This window comes from Schistocerca gregaria, chromosome 7 (genome assembly GCF_023897955.1).
Source record: "Schistocerca gregaria isolate iqSchGreg1 chromosome 7, iqSchGreg1.2, whole genome shotgun sequence".
NCBI classification, from domain to species: Eukaryota; Metazoa; Arthropoda; class Insecta; order Orthoptera; family Acrididae; genus Schistocerca; species Schistocerca gregaria.
The window spans coordinates 132,961,913-132,983,833 of NC_064926.1; the positions used below are offsets into that span (position 1 = coordinate 132,961,913).

At 39.5% G+C, this 21,921-nt stretch overlaps 1 protein-coding gene across 1 annotated transcript in view; it reads left to right on the plus strand.

Moving 5' to 3' along the window:
* Window positions 1-21,921, plus strand: part of LOC126282217 (katanin p60 ATPase-containing subunit A-like 2) — a 197,799-nt gene that overhangs the window by 166,265 nt on the left and 9,613 nt on the right. Inside the window, exon 9 of the mRNA XM_049981765.1 lies at window positions 17,894-17,996. Coding sequence (XP_049837722.1) covers window positions 17,894-17,996 — 103 coding nt within the window. The remainder of the gene's footprint in view (window positions 1-17,893; window positions 17,997-21,921) is intronic.

The following is a 21,921-nucleotide window of genomic DNA, read 5'->3' on the forward strand; positions in this document are numbered from 1 at the left end:
TTATCAAATTCTATTTTTAATATCATACATTGTGTAGTTTATTATTCACTTACACTGCTACTATCATATGGACAGAGAGAATAACCAATGAAGAAATTTTCAACAATGTAGGAGAGGAAAGATCAGTATGGAGTGCTATCAAGGAACAAAGGGACCAAAGGGTTGGACATCTTTGCAGACATTGTTCCTTTATTACAAAATTAATAAGAGGAAAGATGCCTGGGAAGCATACACAAGAAGCCCAAGACTTCAGTAGATCAGACAGATAAATCTATGTCTGAAGTTACCAACATATTCAAAAGTGAACCGACATGCAAATGATTGGGAAAAATGAAGAACGAGAATTGGTGCTGACAAGTCCATGGATTGAGAATACAAGAAGAAAACCATTAAATGGTGGGTTTTACATTTAAATTCAGTGTAATAAATTACTAAATAAATCACTTCCCTAGGAAATATACTCCAAGAATGGCACCACAATGCACAGAATTGATGCCACATGATTCCATTGATGGCATTTTAGATATTCTGTTGTATTAACACAGATGTTAACAGTGAAACCTGCTTTTATTTTATTTTTTAAATAGTCCCAGATGACCATGTGTTGAAATGTTGTGAAAATTATTGTGAATGGTTGATTACAAATGAGCTGGGATAATGAACAAACATTTTCATATTATTGCATTGCAGTTCCCCTTTATACAATGTTCATTGTATCCTCAGGAATTCTCCTTTGACAGCTTCTTACCTCTCTCAGGGCATTATGGTTTTTATCACTGCTGTATCCTACCTTTCTCAGCAGTGACATTTGTTAATGCAGTGATAATGAGGATATCATCCATGCTAGGATATTCCTCCGAGATATTATCAGAATGCAATTGGTGTCATGTTTGCATTGTGTTTTGTATCTTGCTCTGATGTCATGCTACTGAAATGTCAGTTTCTGTCTTGACATTTGTGCAGACAGATCCTTATCAGCCAATATGAAAAATGATGATCCATCACAGCAGTGAATAGTCTATAAATTAATGCAATCAGCAGGCCTTACTTACTGATTATTCAAATAATACAAGACACTCTTTCTTCACTGCAGAGTTATTCATATCAGATTTTGAGAGTATATTGCAGAATTAAAATAGCTCTTTTTCAGTGCAGTCCTGGATTTGCAATAAAACTGCTTCTGTTCTCTAATTCCAGTTACATCTCAGCATTATCATTGCTCTTTTCCACAGCTAAGGAGTACATGAATGCCTCTTTTAAGATACCAAACTAACTCTTACTCATAGTTCCAAGAAATTTGGCATTTTCCTGATGCAGCTACAATAGTGTTCCTTGCTACTGAAATTATTTGTGATGTACCTGTGGGGAGGATCACATTTTCAGAAAACTGTGATATTCATTAAAATAATAGGGAAGTTCCTTCATGCTGTAAACTAAGCCCATGATCACCAAAAGATAAAGGAAAGTATTTTGACAAATAATGTGCTCATGTTCTGTATATATGCAAGGTCGTCTAAAAATAAATGCAAACTTACAATGAAAGAAGATTAAGAAAACATTGTAATTTGTGGAGACCTAAACAATGACATGGGGAAAGAATAAAAAACAAGGCAAAATTTTGGAATATTGTTGTTACAGTACAAATGGAGGCAATTATATCTGCACCTATCAGACTGATTTCTAAAAGTCAGAAAGTCACTAATGACATGATCAGCAGTATTAATAAATTTATAAATGGGGCACAGGTAATTCAAATAGAAAAACCCAGTAGTCATGGACAGCCAGTTAGTCATTTCATAAATAATGACCTAACATAGGAACTGAAGCAAACCACTAAAGGAGTCAGGATCATCAACAAGCAAAACATCAACTTCTTAAAAATGACTTTAAGTAGGGAACATTGAACTGCAGTATTAAGAGGAAGAGCTGGAGATTTTCTTCATATTCTCACATATTGCTTCCATAGAGACTGTGAAGACAAAATTAGACTAATCCACAGAGGCATTTGACCAGTCATTCTTCTCTGGCTTCATACATGAGTGAAGTGGGAAGAAACCCAAACATGTGGTATAATATTAAGTCCACTCTGGCATGTACTTCACAGTGCTTTGCTTAGTATGTGTGTCAATGTATATTTTTATAAACATCACAACACCATGGCTCATGGAAAAGGGCCTCATTATAAATCTAAAAAGGACTACATATCATGAAACAAAAAAAGTATGAGCACCTAGACGTGAAGACAGTTGAAACAAAGCTAGAGGAAGTAGAATCTAGCCCTAAGTCTTACTGTGGATAATGATCTGAAATGAAAACAGCATAGTAACACAGTCTACTGAATCACTAAACTCAGTCACATTTATTATGCAGCAGTTCTCACAATATATTAGTAAATACCTGCTGTGTGCAGTATAGCACTGACTGAGATGGAAGCAGTGTCAAAGTAGAGGTATTGTTGCTTACTGCCACCCCTTGCACATCCAAGTCTCCCTTCTCTACAGATAAGGCAGATGTGGCAATTGTGTCTGCTCCAAATCCTCAACACCCGTACCAACAACTTGACATAGGCCTTCCTCTCATGCATCCATCCTACAGATCTTGTCCTCGAATAAATCTCTTGGGCAGTCTCCTCCCCTCACCCTCTGATAAATATAGCTTTCACTTCAAAAAAGTCTGTGAAGCACCTATCTAATTACTTTGTATGACTCAGGCATTGAATGCCTCCATATATCAATCCACTCTCAAGTACTGCCCCATATTGAGATCTGTCCCTGATATATAGTTCCATAGCAACTACTGTCTCTGTTTATTGCCTTCCTAAAATCCATAACTACCTTGACCATCATCTCTAACCAAACATTTCTACCCTTACACCCATTCCTGCTGTAACACTTATTTCATGTTTCATCCTCTGCCACTAACTCCAGCTGCATCATAGGTAAATCTTACATTATCATAAATAGAGCAACATATGAAACCATGTAAATTGTTTACTGACTAACATATTCACTGCATGTCTTTTTATACACATTGTCAGACAAGAAACTGAAGCACCCTGCAGGAGAGGAGGAAAGAAAATGAAACTTCACAGGTAGAGATGGTATGTGATGTTATTCCAGTTATTACAAACTCGAGTCAAATTTAAAAAGAACTTTTCAGTAAGAGCCCAGTTCTCAGCATGATTTTGCACCCCCTCTGGACAAAAGCACTTATTCAGTTGGGAAGGATGCCGTAAAGCCATTGTATCCTCTCCTGAAGCAAGCTGGCCCACAACTGTTGTTACTGGTCCTTGATATCCTAATACTGGCACTAAGACAGAACTGATGTCCCAAGTTGGTTCCACACATTTCCTATTGGGGACAGACCTGTAGATCTTGCTGCCCATGGAAGTCATGCAGACACTTCATAGAGACATGTGCCATGTTTAGAAATGCATTGTCCTGTTGAAAAATGGCATCATGGTACTGCTGCATGACATCTGTGACATGCTGTTGTGCCATCAGAGTTCTCTCAGTCATTACCAACCATGCCCTAAAGTCAAACTTGAAGGCTCCCACACCATGATGCCAGGAGTAGCACCACTATGCCACTCCAAAACGTTGTAAGAATGGGACGCCTGCATAGTCTCTGCCATACTCACTGACGATGGTCATCTGGGGTATTGCAAAACCTTGATTCAGTGCTGAACACTCTATGATGCCATTCATTGGCAGTTTGTGCTGCCCAATCATGGTATCGCTCCAAATGCAGTCGTTTGTATTGTGGTGTTAACAGCAGGCTTCACATGGGACAATAATTCCCCAGTCTGGCTGCTGCTAGTCTCTGAACAATGGTGCAGGATGATGCAGAATGTTACATGGAATCCATAACTTTTGCTTGGATGGCAGGTGCAGGTGTGAAGGATCTATGACATGCTTGGTGCACAATACAGCAATCCTCACTTTTGGTTGTCAGAAGTGGTCGACTGGTATATTGACGATGGGAGTGCCTGCCCCCATGTTCCCATGCAGTTCAACTTCAGGTCACTATCACCTCCAAATGCCACCAGATCTGGATATTGCATGAGCTGGCCAACTGGTGATCCAAAATAAGGCAAGTTTCAAACTCTGTCAGGTACCAACAACACTGTCTCACACAAGTAAGCTGCATCTTCCTGTCGTTCACAATGATCACACAACATCTGACACTGTTCACATGCCTTATATACCATACCATACCTGGTAACAACACTAAACCAAACCACACAAATGCAGTATGTTGGCTGTACTTCATGTCACAGAGAATTGCATTTTTAATTGATTACAAATTAGCTCATAGCATGTGCTTGTACATAGTTAAATTGACAACTGATCACATTTTGTGTGCGCTTCATTTTTTTGTCAGGTGTTGTAGGGATGACAACTACTCATGATAATTCTGAACGCTTCCAGCCTCAGGTTGGGTCTGTTTGGAACATAAAACTTGTCATCTATTCCTGTTTTCTTACCATCTTCCTGTGTTCCTCTAGTGCATCACCACCCCCTTTTGCAACCCAGTCCTCCCCACCTATCACCCACCTATCAATAAGCTTTTCTCCTGGTCATTTCCTTTGCATCTCTGTTCCAGGTATCTTCTTGGGAATCCTCTTGTTTTCCATTCTGTTCCTCTCTGTACTAACTGCAGCATTATATTCTGTGATAGTTTCCAATGCCTATAAGAACTTGTCATGCTTTGAACAACATAGTTGATTATTAAGACCTTAGCCACATCCAACAGAAATTCATATTTTGTGACTTAATTACAATTTGTAAAAGACATACGAATTCAGAGGAAACACATTTACCAAATGAAAAAATGAAGCAAAAGAAAAATGCTAATGGCCATCTTCTCATTCTTCAAACAACATTGTAATTTATTTCATAACTGATCACCTTTGTATGGTGGTGAAATGTTATAACACTGACCTTTTCTGAGCAAAATGCTAGTGGTCATCTTCTCATTCTTCAAACAACATTGTAATTTATTTCATAACTGATCACCTTTGTATGGTGGTGAAATGTTATAACACTGACCTCTTCTGAGAAAATGTATCTTCATCAATCTTTCCATCATTATGCACAAGAAAGACGAGTAAAAGTTGCAATTTGGCTGGAACATATGACAACATTGTTACATGTTTTGTAAAACTGAACAGCTTGAATCTACATATGTTTGTTTATTAGACCAATATTGTGGCAGAAAATTTGATTAGTTCTTTAATAATTTTCCAACTAATCCCAACCATTTTTCCAATACAATTTATGCAAGAAGCACACAGGTGCACCAGTTGACAGTAGTTACATTTCTGCCAGCACTTACTGAGAAACACTAAAGTTACCCTATTTCTGAGTGCTCATTTGATTTGTTGAAAGGACAAATTGGCTCTCTGATTACACATGTTTCAATGTTCATAAGATAAAATGTTCTGGAATCCACCACAGAAAAAAACCTTTATACCATGTCTGTTTGGTCTTTTTGCACATACTGCGGGAAGTAACAGCACCATTGAAATGGAATTAGTTGATTTATGCAATTGCAGTCTTTCTCAGCGTATTCCACTGATGAATTCTTCTCGGGTTATCAGCCGAGTGGTGACATCGTCTTGTCGCAATGTTTCAACGTATTTCATACCCATCGTCTTCCGGCGAAGTGTCACACTTCAGCAGAAGATGATGGGTATGAAATTCACTGAAACGTTGCGACAAGATGATGCCACCACTTGGCTGATAACCTGAGAAGAATTAATCAACAGAATTAGTTGATTCTCATTTGCCACATATTCTCCATGAGTATACAACTTCAGATGCTTATCTTACAATGGTGTGATAAGTTCACCCACACCAATTAACTTAGCAGTCTTTTTCTTCTCATCTCTAGGCTTTTTATCATCAAAGAGAATACAGTGAAGTCAAAAGAGGAATCTTCTAATGGAATAGAAACTACAATTACATATGACCCATCTCCATAATTTCTGTGCATAGCCAGGGACCCAGAAAGGCATTCATCTTCACATGGTCTGTATATTGTGCATCACAAGATCTGTCAAACTGTCCATGAATGTTCATCATTCACTTATTAGTGTACATAACAATGTTATTCACCAATATATGAGGGTAAATCAAAGACAAATGGGACTTTTGTGCATGAGCATCTGTGGTTGGTAGAACTGAGTCTGCACTTCTAGTATACTTTGGGAGGGGGGAGGGGGTGCATTAGGAGTGGGGAGAGCCAGCCATTCCACACTCCCAATTAATTCATCAATATTACTCAGGATGTTGAAGCAATAGGAGCAACCTCCATTGCGCATGCATAGTTATGAAATTTGTTGTTCATCAAGGAGTTCAAGCAATGGAAATTTTTTGGAGACTTCTTGCACAGTTCAGGATCCAAACATGGCCAAGGAATCATATGTCTGCTGGGCCTAAAGATCTCAAGATAGGATGAGAACAAGTTGAACATCAAAAACATGATCACTGTCCTAAGACCAGCATTAAGGGTGAAACATTTGCACAGTTCGAGACATTCTCGAAGACAATTGACATGAGTGTAACTGAAATTGCAGAATAAATCATGGAATCTGTCAAACAATCATGAAAATGACCTGAAGCTCCATAAAGTATGTGCCAATGGGTCCTTTGCCATTTGACCACAAATGAGTCATTGAGATGCTTGGAGGTCTGTCGGAGGTGTACAGCAAGATTTGTGAAAGGAGATGACACATTTTGTAGCCAATTTGTCACCTGTGATAAATTGTGGGTCCATTACCACACTCTTGAGTGAAAACAGGCCAGTGTGGAGAGGTGGAGGAAACAGGAAACAGCCCCAGTGGAAGCCAAGACTCATCTGTCAGCTGGCAAGGTTCTTTTAGTCATTTTCTTCAACCGGTGAGGCATTTTGCTAATTGATTTTTTTGCATGAGCAATTCACAATCAAAACTGCTTACTACTGTAGACTTTTGATGAGGTTAGAACTGCATGTTGGTGCAGAAGATGAAACCAACTGATTCGAGAGGTCATCCTCCACCACAATTCCAGGCTCCGTACTGCAGCTCTTGGACTCTCAATGGATTAGACTGAACTTGATCATCCTCCCTCCCTGCCTGGACCTATCACCCTGATTTGTTTCAGCAACTTCAAGAAGCTCTAGGAGCAGCAATTTGAAGCTGAGGGTGTAGCGGGGTTCTTGTGCAATTGGCTTCTGATGCAACCAGCATTTTACAATTCTGGGATAAAAAAAACCGTCCTCCTCACTGGGAAATATGAATTTCTAAAGCAGAAAACTATGTAGAAAAATCAGTTATATTTGCCTTTGACTTTTCAATTAATAATTTTTGAAAATAAAACCCCATTTATATTTAATTTCCCCTCATATCAACAAAATGAAGAGAAAAGATTTCCATTGGAGTCTTTGATGGTGTAGCCAGGGCTAAAGCACTTTCCTTATAAGAAATGATGTTATGGCTATTTACCTAAGACTAACTAGTTACATCTGCCATTTAGTGTGTCTATTTTACTCATATCTTTGGTAACAAAATGAATTCAAAGATTTGTCACTTGACAGGATGCACATAAACAGAATCAATATCATGTGGTGTTTTATTTCAGTATTGTCAACTTCTTAAATTTACTCAGACAGAGACTGTTAATCAACAGTTCATAGTAGCTCTGACATAATTTCATCCACTGTGGGAAACTTGGAATCCTCTGAAAGGACATGAGAACCCATGTTAAGACGTTCTATATAGCACAATAAACACTTCTTAAACATATAACTAGCCAGAAAAGTGATAATTATGAATTTTCTGATGAGTTGGTGCATATGAAAGACAATGATGATGATAGAAAGTAAATATTTGCTTCAGACCACTTCAGTAACATAGTCAACAATATAGGTGGTCACATTGGGTCATTTCACTGAAATACAGAGTGATGTAGGTAGTCATGTCAGATCCGGACATGTAGTACAAGGTAACAAGGACAGAGATGATTATTTCAGATAGAGTGCAAGAGACAGCTGCACAGCACAGGAATTTATATGAGACTCACTACCTTCATCCCTCACCGTGCCAAGAATTGGCAAAATAATATAAAAAAACCTTGAATGATATTGACCTAACATGAGCAATTAAGGGTTAATACTTCTTCTTGTTCTTTTTTATATTTTTTGCACTGGTAATTTCCTTATTGATAGAATTTCATGGATGTTTTACTCTCTCTCTCTCTCTCTCTCTCTCTCTCTCTCTCTCTCTCTCTCTGAGTTTGTGTGTGAAGTTAGAGAAGTTTTGTGTCAGGGTCATTTATAGTTTTTCTAAACAAAGGTAGCAAACGGTAGATTAGGGGTGAGGTGGAGAGATGGTAGGGCAGCTATGTGGTTTCGGTAGGTTAGATGGAGGGCAGGGGAGGTGGGAGAGGGGGGGGGGGGGCAGTGGAAAAAGAGAGAAGTAAAAATACTGGGTGAAATGGTGGAACTAGGGCTGTGTAGTGCTGGGATGAGAATAGGGATGGACTGGATGGATGAGGGCAATGACTAACGAAGGTTAAGGCCAAGAAACAAATGGACCACCCTGCTGCTGAACATGCTGCCCAACACGACATCCTCCATTTCAGTGGCTGCTTCACAGCATGTGCTATGTGGATCCTGCTCACAAACACCAGCATTTCTGAGCAGCACAGGTCGGAACTTTCCCTGCAATATATCCTTCGTTCCAATAACCCTCCTGGCTTTTTCAATCCTGCTCCATCCTTCCTCTACTCCTTGTGTGATCTCTTCATTGCTGAACTTACTGCTTACTGTTACTTGGCATATTTTTTACTTCATGAGGGATTTTCAGTTTGTCAGTATTCCATTTCATCATCTTTCCTGTTATGTTCCCATTTGTTAGTGACAATCTCTCTCGAGACTGATTTGATCACAAAGTGGTCTGAGTCACAGTTTGGTCCTCTGCAACTCCATACATCCATAATCGACATGGAGTGGCATGCAATCATTAAAATATGATCAATCTGATTGACTACTACATTGATTGCAGATTTTCTAGTACCCAGATGGACCTTTTTGTGTGGGAAGCAGGTACTTTTAATTTTCACATTATTCCTTGCTGCGAATTGGCATAGTAAGTCTCCAGTCTAATTTTTTTCTTCATGTAATGAATATTTTCCAGAAACTTCATATGGGCATCCATTCCTCCCTATTTGTGCATTAAAATGTCTTATTACTAGCATCAAGTCATATTTAGGTACTGTGCAGTCTCCATAGAACTGTTCTTTACTTATATCTTCTTTTTCCTCTGTTGGTGCATGTGCATGTACTACTAATATATTCCTAAATTTACCCCTTAGTCAATAGTCATCATCCTCTCTCATCCAGCCCCTTCCCTGCTCCCATTCCAGCACTACACAGTCTTCATTCCACCATCGCACCCAGTCTTCTTAATTCTCTCCTTCTGCTACACCCCCCCACCCCCACCCCCCACCCCCTCTGCCACCTCAGCAATACCCTCCGTCTAACCTCCAAACAGCACATAGCTGCCCTACCCTCTCTCCATCTCGTCCCTGTGTGCTCCCCAGCAGCACTTCACTGTCACCCACACCTACCTACTATCTCTTCCTGCCCCAGCCTCCTCCTTTTTTAACAATGACTTAACCAAAACATATAGCAAAAAGAAAGAAACAACAGTAGCTGGAGATTTTTTTAATAGACATTGAAGATGAGACATGTAGCTCAATCTTATTGGCTGCATGGTCTGCAAGCCAGAAGCTAAAGAAAGAGAAAAGAACCCCAGTCTTATGTAAGCTCACAAAACATGAAGTTCATCTTAGTCATAATAAGATGTGGCACCTCCACTTGCTTCAATATCAGCTATATTTCACTAAGGCATGAACTGAACAAGACGAGGGATGAATTCAGTTTCCTTCCAATACTTTCATCTGTAGCATTACTGCTGGGAATGTGAGAAAATTTAATTATTTAAAACTGCTAAATACACTCCTGGAAATTGAAATAAGAACACCGTGAATTCATTGTCCCAGGAAGGGGAAACTTTATTGACACATTCCTGGGGTCAGATAAATCACATGATCACACTGACAGAACCACAGGCACATAGACACAGGCAACAGAGCATGCACAATGTCGGCACTAGTACAGTGTATATCCACCTTTCGCAGCAATGCAGGCTGCTATTCTCCCATGGAGATGATCGTAGAGGTGCTGGATGTAGTCCTGTGGAACGGCTTGCCATGCCATTTCCACCTGGCGCCTCAGTTGGACCAGTGTTCGTGCTGGACGTGCAGACCGCGTGAGACGACGCTTCATCCAGTCCCAAACATGCTCAATGGGGGACAGATCCAGAGATCTTGCTGGCCAGGGTAGTTGACTTACACCTTCTAGAGCACGTTGGGTGGCACGGGATACATGCAGACGTGCATTGTCCTGTTGGAACAGCAAGTTCCCTTGCCGGTCTAGGAATGGTAGAACGATGGGTTCGATGACGGTTTGGATGTACCGTGCACTATTCAGTGTCCCCTCGACGATCACCAGAGGTGTACGGCCAGTGTAGGAGATGGCTCCCCACACCATGATGCCGGGTGTTGGCCCTGTGTGCCTCGGTCGTATGCAGTCCTGATTGTGGCGCTCACCTGCACGGCGCCAAACATGCATACGACCATCATTGGCACCAAGGCAGAAGCGACTCTCATCGCTGAAGACGACACGTCTCCATTCGTCCCTCCATTCACGCCTGTCTCGACACTACTGGAGGCAGGCTGCACGATGTTGGGGCGTGAGCGGAAGACGGCCTAACAGTGTGTGGGACCGTAGCCCAGCTTCATGGAGACGGTTGCGAATGGTCCTTGCCGATACCCCAGGAGCAACAGAGTCCCTAATTTGCTGGGAAGTGGCGGTGCGGTCCCCTACGGCACTGCGTAGGATCCTACGGTCTTGGCGTGCATCCGTGCGTCGCTGCGGTCCGGTCCCAGGTTGACGGGCACATGCACCTTCCGCCGACCACTGGCGACAACATCGATGTTCTGTGGAGACCTCACGCCCCACGTGTTGAGCAATTCGGCGGTACGTCCACCAGGCCTCCCACATGTCCACTATACGCCCTCGCTCAAAGTCCGTCAACTGCACATACGGTTCACGTCCACGCTGTCACGGCATGCTACCAGTGTTAAAGACTGCGATGGAGCTCCGTATGCTACGGCAAACTGGCTGACACTGACGGCGGCGGTGCACAAATGCTGCGCAGCTAGCGCCATTCGACGGCCAACACCGCGGTTCCTGGTGTGTCCGCTGTGCCGTGCGTGTGATCATTGCTTGTACAGCCCTCTCGCAGTGTCCGGAGCAAGTATGGTGGGTCTGGCACACCAGTGTCAATGTGTTCTTTTTTCCATTTCCAGGTGTGTAGTAACATTCACTTTGAAATCTCATTGAGTAGTTTCACCAAAAATTAATAATTAAATAAAAGGTTCCTCCGGCAGGTACAGAACATGATATGTTTGTACCAAAAATTTAGAGTGAAACTAATAAGATGGTAAATGTCAATAAAGTTATAGGGAGATATAAACTCAGCAGTAGAATTTAGCACTAAACTTTTAGATATTTATATCTACTTTAATGCTGATATTGTAAGAAATTGTAGCAAGCTTGCCACATAGTGGAAATCATCGTTGAAAGTTCAGGAGTAGCAGTGAATTCTTTTATTACTGAATAGGTGTTGTGTAGCAATGAATAATTGTCATTACAACCTGACAACATCTTGACACTCTGAAAACACTCTGTGCTGTGACAGCGCTGTTCCACTTTTATTTATACTTTTAATAACAATCAATAGTATTGTTTAAGATGCAAATTTACAAAATTACAGTAGAAAATTAATACACGGAGATAAACTGTGGACAGCATAACTTCGCTACATTATTTCCTTTGAGTTTGTCAAGGTAGTTTGTGAAATAAACAATTTACAAGTGTGAAACAAGATAATATACAGAAATTAACAATGTTAATAACATTTGATTAATTTATAAGCAAAATATCAGTTGTGTCTTTTTCTAATATAAATTGGAATTACAAATTTAATATGACTTCATTTAATAGAAGCCATATGTTCAATATGATTGCTAGGGGTAAAAATCAGTATATATTTACATTTGTAATAAAGGACCACATAATTTCTCTTTAATTACAAATGATGTTGCAAGTATTTTACATTTCTGACCTATTATACTGCAAACTTTGGTGAAATTATGCAGCAAGAGAATGTGACTGTGAGGTAAATATAAAGTCTAGTGAACACTGGTAGTCATGAAAGAATATAGGTAATTAGTGGTTTCAGTGTTAACAAAAAATATTCCTTCCAATTACTTGTCCTCCCCCCATGAACCATGGACCTTGCCGTTGGTGGGGAGGCTTGCGTGCCTCAGCGATACAGATGGCCGTACCGTAGGTGCAACCACAACGGAGGGGTATCTGTTGAGAGGCCAGACAAACGTGTGGTTCCTGAAGAGGGGCAGCAGCCTTTTCAGTAGTTGCAGGGGCAACAGTCTGGATGATTGACTGATCTGGCCTTGCAACATTAACCAAAACGGCCTTGCTGTGCTGGTACTGCGAACGGCTGAAAGCAAGGGGAAACTACAGCCGTAATTTTTCCCGAGGACATGCAGCTTTACTGTATGATTAAATGATGATGGCATCCTCTTGGGTAAAATATTCCGGAGGTAAAATAGTCCCCCATTCGGATCTCCGGGCGGGGACTACTCAGGAGGATGTCGTTATCAGGAGAAAGAAAACTGGCGTTCTACGGATCGGAGCGTGGAATGTCAGATCCCTTAATCGGGCAGGTAGGTTAGAAAATTTAAAAAGGGAAATGGATAGGTTAAAGTTGGATATAGTGGGAATTAGTGAAGTTCGGTGGCAGGAGGAACAAGACTTCTGGTCAGGTGACTACAGGGTTATAAACACAAAATCAAATAGGGGTAATGCAGGAGTAGGTTTAATAATGAATAGGAAAATAGGAATGCGGGTAAGCTACTACAAACAGCATAGTGAATGCATTATTGTGGCCAAGATAGATACGATCACGTAACTAATGAGGAGGTATTGAATAGGATTGGGGAGAAGAGAAGTTTGTGGCACAACTTGACTAGAAGAAGGGATCGGTTGGTAGGACATGTTTTGAGGCATCAAGGGATCACAAATTTAGCATTGGAGGGCACCGTGGAGGGTAAAAATTGTAGAGGGAGACCGAGAGATCAGTACACTAAGCAGATTCAGAAGGATGTAGGTTGCAGTAGGTACTGGGAGATGAAGCAGCTTGCACAGGATAGAGTAGCATGGAGAGCTGCATCAAACCAGTCTCAGGACTGAAGACAACAACAACAACAATTACTGGTTCAAATGGCTCTGAGTACTATGGGACTTAATATCTGAGGTCATCAGTCTCCTAGAACCTAGAACTACTTAAACCTAACTAACCTAAGGACATCACACACATCCATGCCCGAGGCAGGATTCGAACCTGTGACCGTAGAGGTCGCGTGGTTCCAGACTGACATACCTAGAACCGCTCAGCCACACCGGCCGGCCCCAATTACTGAGTCTGGATATTAAGTATATTTGAATCTATGTAGTCATGAGGTAATTAGTATCCAATTGCAATATTTGAATGTTTGATAATATTTTATATGCATATATGGAGCTTAAATGGTGCTTTGGGGGGTGTTCTGTAACACATTGAATCTCAGATTTACATCTACAGTGTCTAATTTTGCATAGCTGTCCCTCAATGAAATTACTTACAATTTCTCCTAGGTATTTTATGGATATTATTGTTTCTTATGATCTATCACCAGTATTGTAATCAAACTATTATAATTATAACGTACCTACATCAGAGCCTATTTTAACTTAAACCATCCCTTGTATGCAGTTCTCTTGGATGACTTACTCAGATCTACAATCAGCATAGCTACACATATTATTTGCATATTGTAAAAACATGGTTTGCCCATGTAACAAGTCAACTCGTCCATTATTCACTTTTGGTGTCTGTCTGAGCACTGTAAATAGACCACTTCATTTGCAACGACAGCAAGGATTTCTTACTTGCAGCCTTATTATCAAAGTTAATAATATATTGCACACTTACCTATAATTTTTTTCATTAAAACATAGGTTGGGAAGGACCTAAATTAACATCCCACAGCATACTTGCTGGGAGAAAATTATTCCTTTAGATACATTCTGGCTCACACACTTCTTGCAAAAGATGGAAGGATGGTAGACAGAGGTATAACATCCTGCAAACATTTTAGAGAGTGCACTAGGTTGTATTGCAAAAAGATACAAAAGGATACTGTTCATGTGTTTGGAAAAGAAATAATTTTGGTATTTTTCTTAATCAGTGTAGGTAAACTGTGGAATAGCTAAATATGAGTGGGAAGATACGCATTTAAATGCTACTCTTCCTGAATGTGTAGACTTCCTTCAACACCTGCATCTACCAATAAACTGCATACATCTGCACCTGTATATAAAATTGTAAAGTATCCCATTTCCTACACTAGATTACCTTTTATCACCTGTTTTTGGAACACCACACATCAGCTTTATGGTTGTTTTTAGCATGCATGGCAAATGAGACTGGTACTATATTGATCTCTTTCTGTGAACACATTAAATATTAATCTCATCTTCTGGAACAGTTGTCTCCCTATCTGCTATGCTCTGTAACATCTACAGCACCTGGTATTACAAGGCATGTTCAGGAAGTAAGTACACTGTGACCATAATGGATTGTGTTTTTTGTTTAATGATTGGCAGCACTGAGTGGTAAACAGGGATTCCCTGACCAAAGCGAGCATTGCAGAACACAGTAGTATACAAATTCATGTTGTAGTGTCCAGTTGTGTAAAAGATATCAGTAAGAAATCCCATCAAGTGCAAGCCACATGCTGTGATTCATTTCATAATAACAGAAGGAATAATACCTACAAACAGTTTTTTGCGAAACAAAATGGTCTGAGGTGACGGTGTTATGAACAGAATGAGTGTATTTAAGTGATGTAGGGGGTTTAGTGGAGACAGAACAAATTTCTGTGACAAGAAGAGGAGTGGAGGACCTTTGATTCTGACTGATGAGTTGGTCCAAAATGAGGAAATTGTTCATGACAACCACAGGTTGACAGTGGATGAAATTTCTGTGATGTTTCTACTACTCTTCAGAACTCTCTTACATAAGACACAGAAAATCTGGGATGTCAGACTCTGTGCACAAGATGGGTCCAAAAACATCTCACAGAGCAAGACAACAAAAATCAGATCAGTAGTGCCCACGAGTTTCTTGAGTGACTCAAATTGGAAGATGAGGGTTTTTTGAGTTCTATTGTGACTGTAGATGAAATGTGGGAGGCTCATTACATGCCCGAGACAAAAAACCAGCCTTCACAGTGGTGTCATACCAGTTCCCCATCTACCAAAAAATATTAACCACAATTTCAGGCAAAATACTCTTGGACTCATTTTTATTTTTTTGGGACGGAAATTGCATAATTTTGGTTTCTGTCTCAGGAGGAGACCATCAATTCACAATGATATTGGGAGAGCAAAAAATTCAAATCAAGAGGAGCGTAATGCCGACGAGACAAATGTTGCACAATACCTATTCTCTCACAGCCTTAACCAGCAAGGCACTCTGTAACTCATTTGGTTGGGATCTTTTGAACCACCTCCCATATTACCCTGATTTAGTGCCTACAGATTATCATCTTTTCACCTCCCTAAAGGTGCACAAAAAGTTTCTAAACATAAGGAAGTAGCTGGCTGGAGAGTTCTTCGAGGAGGGCATAAAAGATCTTGTGCCACCACACATGTTGAACAAGATGGCGAGTACGTGAAAACATAGTCAACAAATATATCAACACTATTCTTTATACTTTTTTTTCAAATACACTTTTTCAAACAAGTACATAAAATCAGTGCCTTACTTTCTGGACATGCCTCATATTAACTTTGACACACAAGGTTACAACCTTCGGGTCAGTGAAATTACATTTATACAGTATGCCAACACTGCTCCATCAAACAAGCATTCATTGCTGACTGTCCATAACACAAAATGTGATCAATGTCACTTCCCGAGTATCAGCAAGGACCATCAGAAAGCATTTGCTGGGTAATGGGCTATGAACAAAGGGAGTCATTTTCCAGGCTTCCTCCCACACCTCAAAATGCAGCCCAGCTCTCACAGAGTAGCAAAACATACAATTGGAGACTGAATAACACAGAGGTATGTTTCATGTTGAGATAAGATACTTCCTTGGTCTCATTGCAAGGATGGTGTCGCACTTTAGATGAGAAAGTACTGGATTATGTTACTTGACATACTCTCCAATTTGTTCATCATCAATTCCCCCTGGCCAGCAAGATCACCAGACTTGACCCACATAGAATATGTTGGGATTGTCAACATTATTGGCAACATCACCTGACCAGTCACAACAAGTGGACATATGAGAAGTACTCAAAGTTTTAACTATCCCCTCAAAAAATGTAAGTTGCGACCATCAAACCATCTCAACATATTCACCCTTTTATGTAACACATTTTTCCCAATGACAGATCATTTGGCAGAGACCTTGGTAGTGGAAGTCTGCGTTTTGGCTGTTCAAGAAACATTCCTCCTGGAGAATACTAGTCATCATTCTGGAAATGCTTGCCATGCAACGGTTTCTTGATCTGATGCAGAGGAGAAGTCACGGGATGCCTTATACAGGGAATGCATGGGATTAGCTGACATCTGATAGCCAAAAGAAACAGTACGTATGACTGTGTACTGAGCAGAATAAGCCAGAATGTCATCATTGAGCAAAAATACCCCCTCAAAAAGCTCTCTGTGACACTGTCATGGCAGTCTCCCATAACTTGGTTAGGGGATTTTGGTATCAAGCTCCTGAGATGGTTTGCACCTTAGATCATAATTTGTTAGCACCAAACCACGGCAACCCAAAGAAACATTTGTCATCAGCTTTCTCATTGACAGTTGCCTCTTTGCCTCTCTCGGCAAAGATAAATCCAAATGTTTCCACGGCTTAGTTCACTCCTTTGTCTCGGTGTCAGAGTAATACATATGACACTCATCCGTGGTGATTAGGTGGGTAAAGAAGTCATCGTCTTTGATTTGACATGATCTTGATATGGCAGGATTTTCGAACAGGTGTGAGCAGCCACAGAACCTGGCTGGTAGTGAACTTTGCTGTGCTCAAAATATAGTGCAAGATGTTGAAAACTGGTATATGGTTGATTTTCATTTTTTGCACTATCATTTTGACTCCCAGTTCTTCATACAGAGATGGTGTCCACCTTTTTCTTCCATAATTCAGATGTGCTTGACCACATTAGAAGTATCTGTGCCACCTAATGACTGGTCCACTAACTCAGCAGTCATATCATCTTTAGGCAGAAAATTAACAGCTGCAAAATACATTACTTTATCAATGGTTTACACCTTGTCTCGGGGCATGCTATGGTACTGCCACATGGGATTTCAATATGTAGTTGGACTGCAGAAATGAACCTGCAAATGAACAAACAATTTTTTTTTTATGTGACAGCTACAACTTTATGAGCACCCCTCTTAGTGTGGGCATCTACCACGTTTCTGATCATGTCATTATGGTTTTCTAGAAGTGTAAAGCATACATATTCACATCCATGAATGCTGTCTCTTTTTCGGATTTACTGTATGTGGTATGTGGCTGAGAGAGAGAGTGAGGATCAGTTTCCGCATTTGCAGTATATTAGATATCGTTTAATGTAAAATTTGTTAATAAAGAAGTTATTGTTGCCTGTCTTAACATGCAATTTATACATGATGCAGGTCACAGATGGGTATTCTGGTTCTGACATTAAATTAGTCAGTCAGGAAACACTGATGGATGCAATCAGGCCACTGTTCTCTGTCTTGGAAGAAAGTGATTCTGGTAAGTGCTAAAAATATCTCACTTCATATGTATAAATTTGACATTTGCAGTCATTTGCTACAGAATTGTGTATTAGTTTTGTGAATATTTTTAGTTGCTTTCTTGCATTATGTGCTCTACTTCTCCTTCGTATATTTCAGTGCAATGGAATATTAAGTTTGAAAACAAGTGTGTACTGAATGTACCTCCCTTACTAATTTAAAGCCATGTACCAAACTGCACCTTGAACCTAAACTATTACTTTTTTGTGACAGTGCTCTATCCACTGAGTCAACAGAGCATTTGATGTAGCTGAACCTGAAGCTTCAATCTGAAATTACTTTTTGTTTGCTATGTGGTGTCAATGCACAAAGTTCCATGCTCCTTGACAATAGCAAATGGTGTGGCTGTGTGCGACTGTTTATCCTGAGGATCATGCTACAGCATTCAAGTCTGGCCAACTCTGGACTGCCCATGACAATGATTGTAACCCAAAAAATATGTATTTAATAGGTTAAACACTTTACTTCAGAATGGCTACACAACTGAAATGCCATAGTGAGGAAAATAAAAATAAAATGGAAATGAATAACAGGTTATGAAGGAAACATTTCTTACAAGAATGTTCACACATCTGCTGCAACTAAATTACATTTTTTTCATGTTTTTATATATTTTGCTGCGTCAGCATCTTGGAGAGAGAACATTTTGTAGAATGATATTTTAGTTGGGTTGTTTCCAGAGCGAGAGTTTCACTCTGTCATGAGAGTCCTTTGACATGCAAAGGCAAAGTAATCCCATCAATGTAACACTTCTCACAGTTGCCCATTCTTTCCTGTGAAATTACTCAGCTTTAGCATTGGAGTAATAATTTGCCACACACTGTTTCAGTCTTCCATGTGCTGTTCCTACAAAATTCCTCACCAAGACAGATAGTCACAGATAGTCTCTTATTCCAAGTATTGCTTCAGCCAACTTGCTTGACTGAAACCTTTCCATAACACACTATTTGGTCTACATTTAAAAGCAGGAAAGTCATTACTCATAACACAATTCATCTCTCATATCTCTGATTCGCTCTTTTTTTCATACTAGGAATATCTGCATTATATATATATATATATATATATATATATATATATATATATATATATATATATATATATATATATATATATAGTGTCTCTGTTTATTAAAATTGTACATAGAAAAAATAACTCAATAAGCTGCTATCTGTCTAACACAGAAGCAGAGAAGCAGAGAGGAATTCTCCTTGCCAAAAATACTTAAAATAAAAAGAGTGGAGATTGGAAAGTAATACTTTTTTCCATTTAATCAGAGTGAACTGGGTAAAGGTGGTTGAAGCATAGAATGATAAAGCAAGACAAAACCACACCGTTTGGATACTCCAACTAAAAGCAGCTTTCTTGTGTTTTGTGATGATGAAGTGTGCTTTACCCATATACTTATATCTAGATTAAGACCCACTTGGGCCTTTCGTCATGGAATGTTGAAGTGGAGAAAAAAAAGTAATTACCCCTGCCCAGAAGATTAGCAATACAGAATGTCTATGTCCTTCTGGAAGGGTGGTAAACTCCAATATTTAAAGACTGAAATGGCCAATAGGGGCTGTATCTACTTGGAATAGCTGGAATGAGACGGCCTCATAATTGTGACGTTTGATATGAAATTTATAAGATAGTTGACACAAGCACTGTAGAGAACCAATTAGGGCAAGGAGGCTGATGTGTAGTGCAATTTAGAGTTGGGACAAAGAGTAAAGATATGCATTAAATACAGTGAAAGGACAATATTAGTAATATTGGATACAATGCCAAAGAGTGTGATGACACATATGACTTAAGACAATGAGGAGATGGAAAATGGCCAGGTGAGATAAATGATCTATTAAAGGTATCAAGCATGGTTTAAATCTCAAAGTTATGAAAATTGTTATTGAAGACTGCAGAATGGATAGCTATGACCTCAGAGAAAGGAATGGATTTGAAGAATGATAGAACAGGTTGTGTGCCAGCAATAAAACTTGACAAACATATGATTTTAACATTAAGCCCCAACCCCCTCTCATGTAGAGGGTACACTTGGAAGGCTCTAAAGGAAATACAGCTTAACCACACAAATTACATTGTAGCAATAAGCAAAAACAGAAAACACCTGGAACAAATGATATTGATTTCCTCACTAAACTAGTCATTATAATTGGTGATAAGTAAACAAGTGCCATTTTAAGTCCAAAAAAGTGCTAAACTGGTCAAGTGATTGGAATCTATGCACAATTAAAGAACTAGTAGTATGTGAGATGAAAAATGTTGTTACATACTCCCAATACTGGATCAGAAAAGATGTAGTGTTTAGTTACAAAAGAATTGATTCCCGTTATTGTTGAAGTTATAGGGAAGCAATTTCTCTTGCTACACATTGATTCAATGACAAATGAGTTGATCCATTAGACTAAGCTCAAATAGGAACTGAAAGTCACAATGACAGGGACACATATTCAAGATCCTAGATAGTTAGGGAATTTAGGCTGCAGAAATCAACAATGGCAAAGAAGAAATGTTGGGAACTGGTTGTAGAATTAGATCTTTTGGCTACCTAGAAACAGCTTACAAGTCAGTAAAATTATTTTTGTTAAACGAGAAGAAATAGTTTGTGGTTGATATGGACTAGCGATGGAAGGAGTAATTGAAAGAAACAATACAGTGCCACTATCCAATATGTTCTGTTACACAAAAATGCTATAAACTTGTGTGTTTAGTTCAAATAAAAGTATACTACCAGAAGATTTTAAAAAGTCCATAACACCACCTGTGAACAAATAACATGGAAGTGGAAATGTGAGCAGCATTATATCATATGCAGTGGAGGATCTTGAAAGCGGTGTATGTATTTATTTATTTTATTTTATTTTTACGAAAAAATATGAGGTATGTAAGAAAAGTAATGATACTTATTTTTTATCTACTAAAGCTTTTATTTTTTTCAAACAACAGTATTGTTTTCTTCAAAGTAGTTCCCTTTGGCAGCTACACATTGGTGGAGTCATTGTTCCCTTTCTTAGTAGCAGCACTCAAAGGCTTCAACTGGTAGGACTTTTAACATTATCAGTCGCATTCTTCTGAATGTTCTCAAAGAGTTCCAAAATGGTGTACTTTTAAGACTTCTTCAATTTTGGGAAAAAAGGAGTCACAAGGACTCAGATCAGGTGAATGGGAGAACTGAAGAACAGCAATCCCTTTTGGGGTAAAAAAATTCCATGATGGATGTTGCCATGTAACATGGGGTGTTATGATGCTGCATTCATTTGTAGCGTCTGGTCTCACTCAATTCTCCCTTTTCCTAAACCTTTCAAGGACATTTTTGTTAAACACTTGGTTGACAGCTTGCCTTGGAAGAACAAATTCTTTATGCATGATACCCTACTGTCAAAAGTACAAACCAACATCACATTTTAAAGTTGAAGGTCTCTCTGAGCGAGGTTCATTTTCAATCTACCACACCCAGCTTCACAATGGTTGAGTGAAACAGTGCATGTAGATGCAAATCGCTGACTTCATCGATGATGTTATTAGATCTTTTGATTTCTATAACTTCTTTAATTATTCTCTCTTCCCCCCCCCCCCCCCCCCCCCCCAGACCTGTAGACTTCATGTCGTCAGAGGTGTGATTGGATGTAAAATTATGTCAAATTTCCATAACACATTCAGCAACCCCCCAGTCACAGCCACCTCTCATGTTCAGTTCCACATAACTCTGTCCTGCTCCCACAGTAATTTCTAAATGCCAGGTATTCTGCGACATATATTATCTTTCACAAGCCTTTTGAGTATGCATAGAAGTATCTTAGCCAGAGGCCTGAAGACTTTAGCTGCTACCTGAAGACACATAATGTATATTATTATATTAACAATAAAGCTGATCTTCA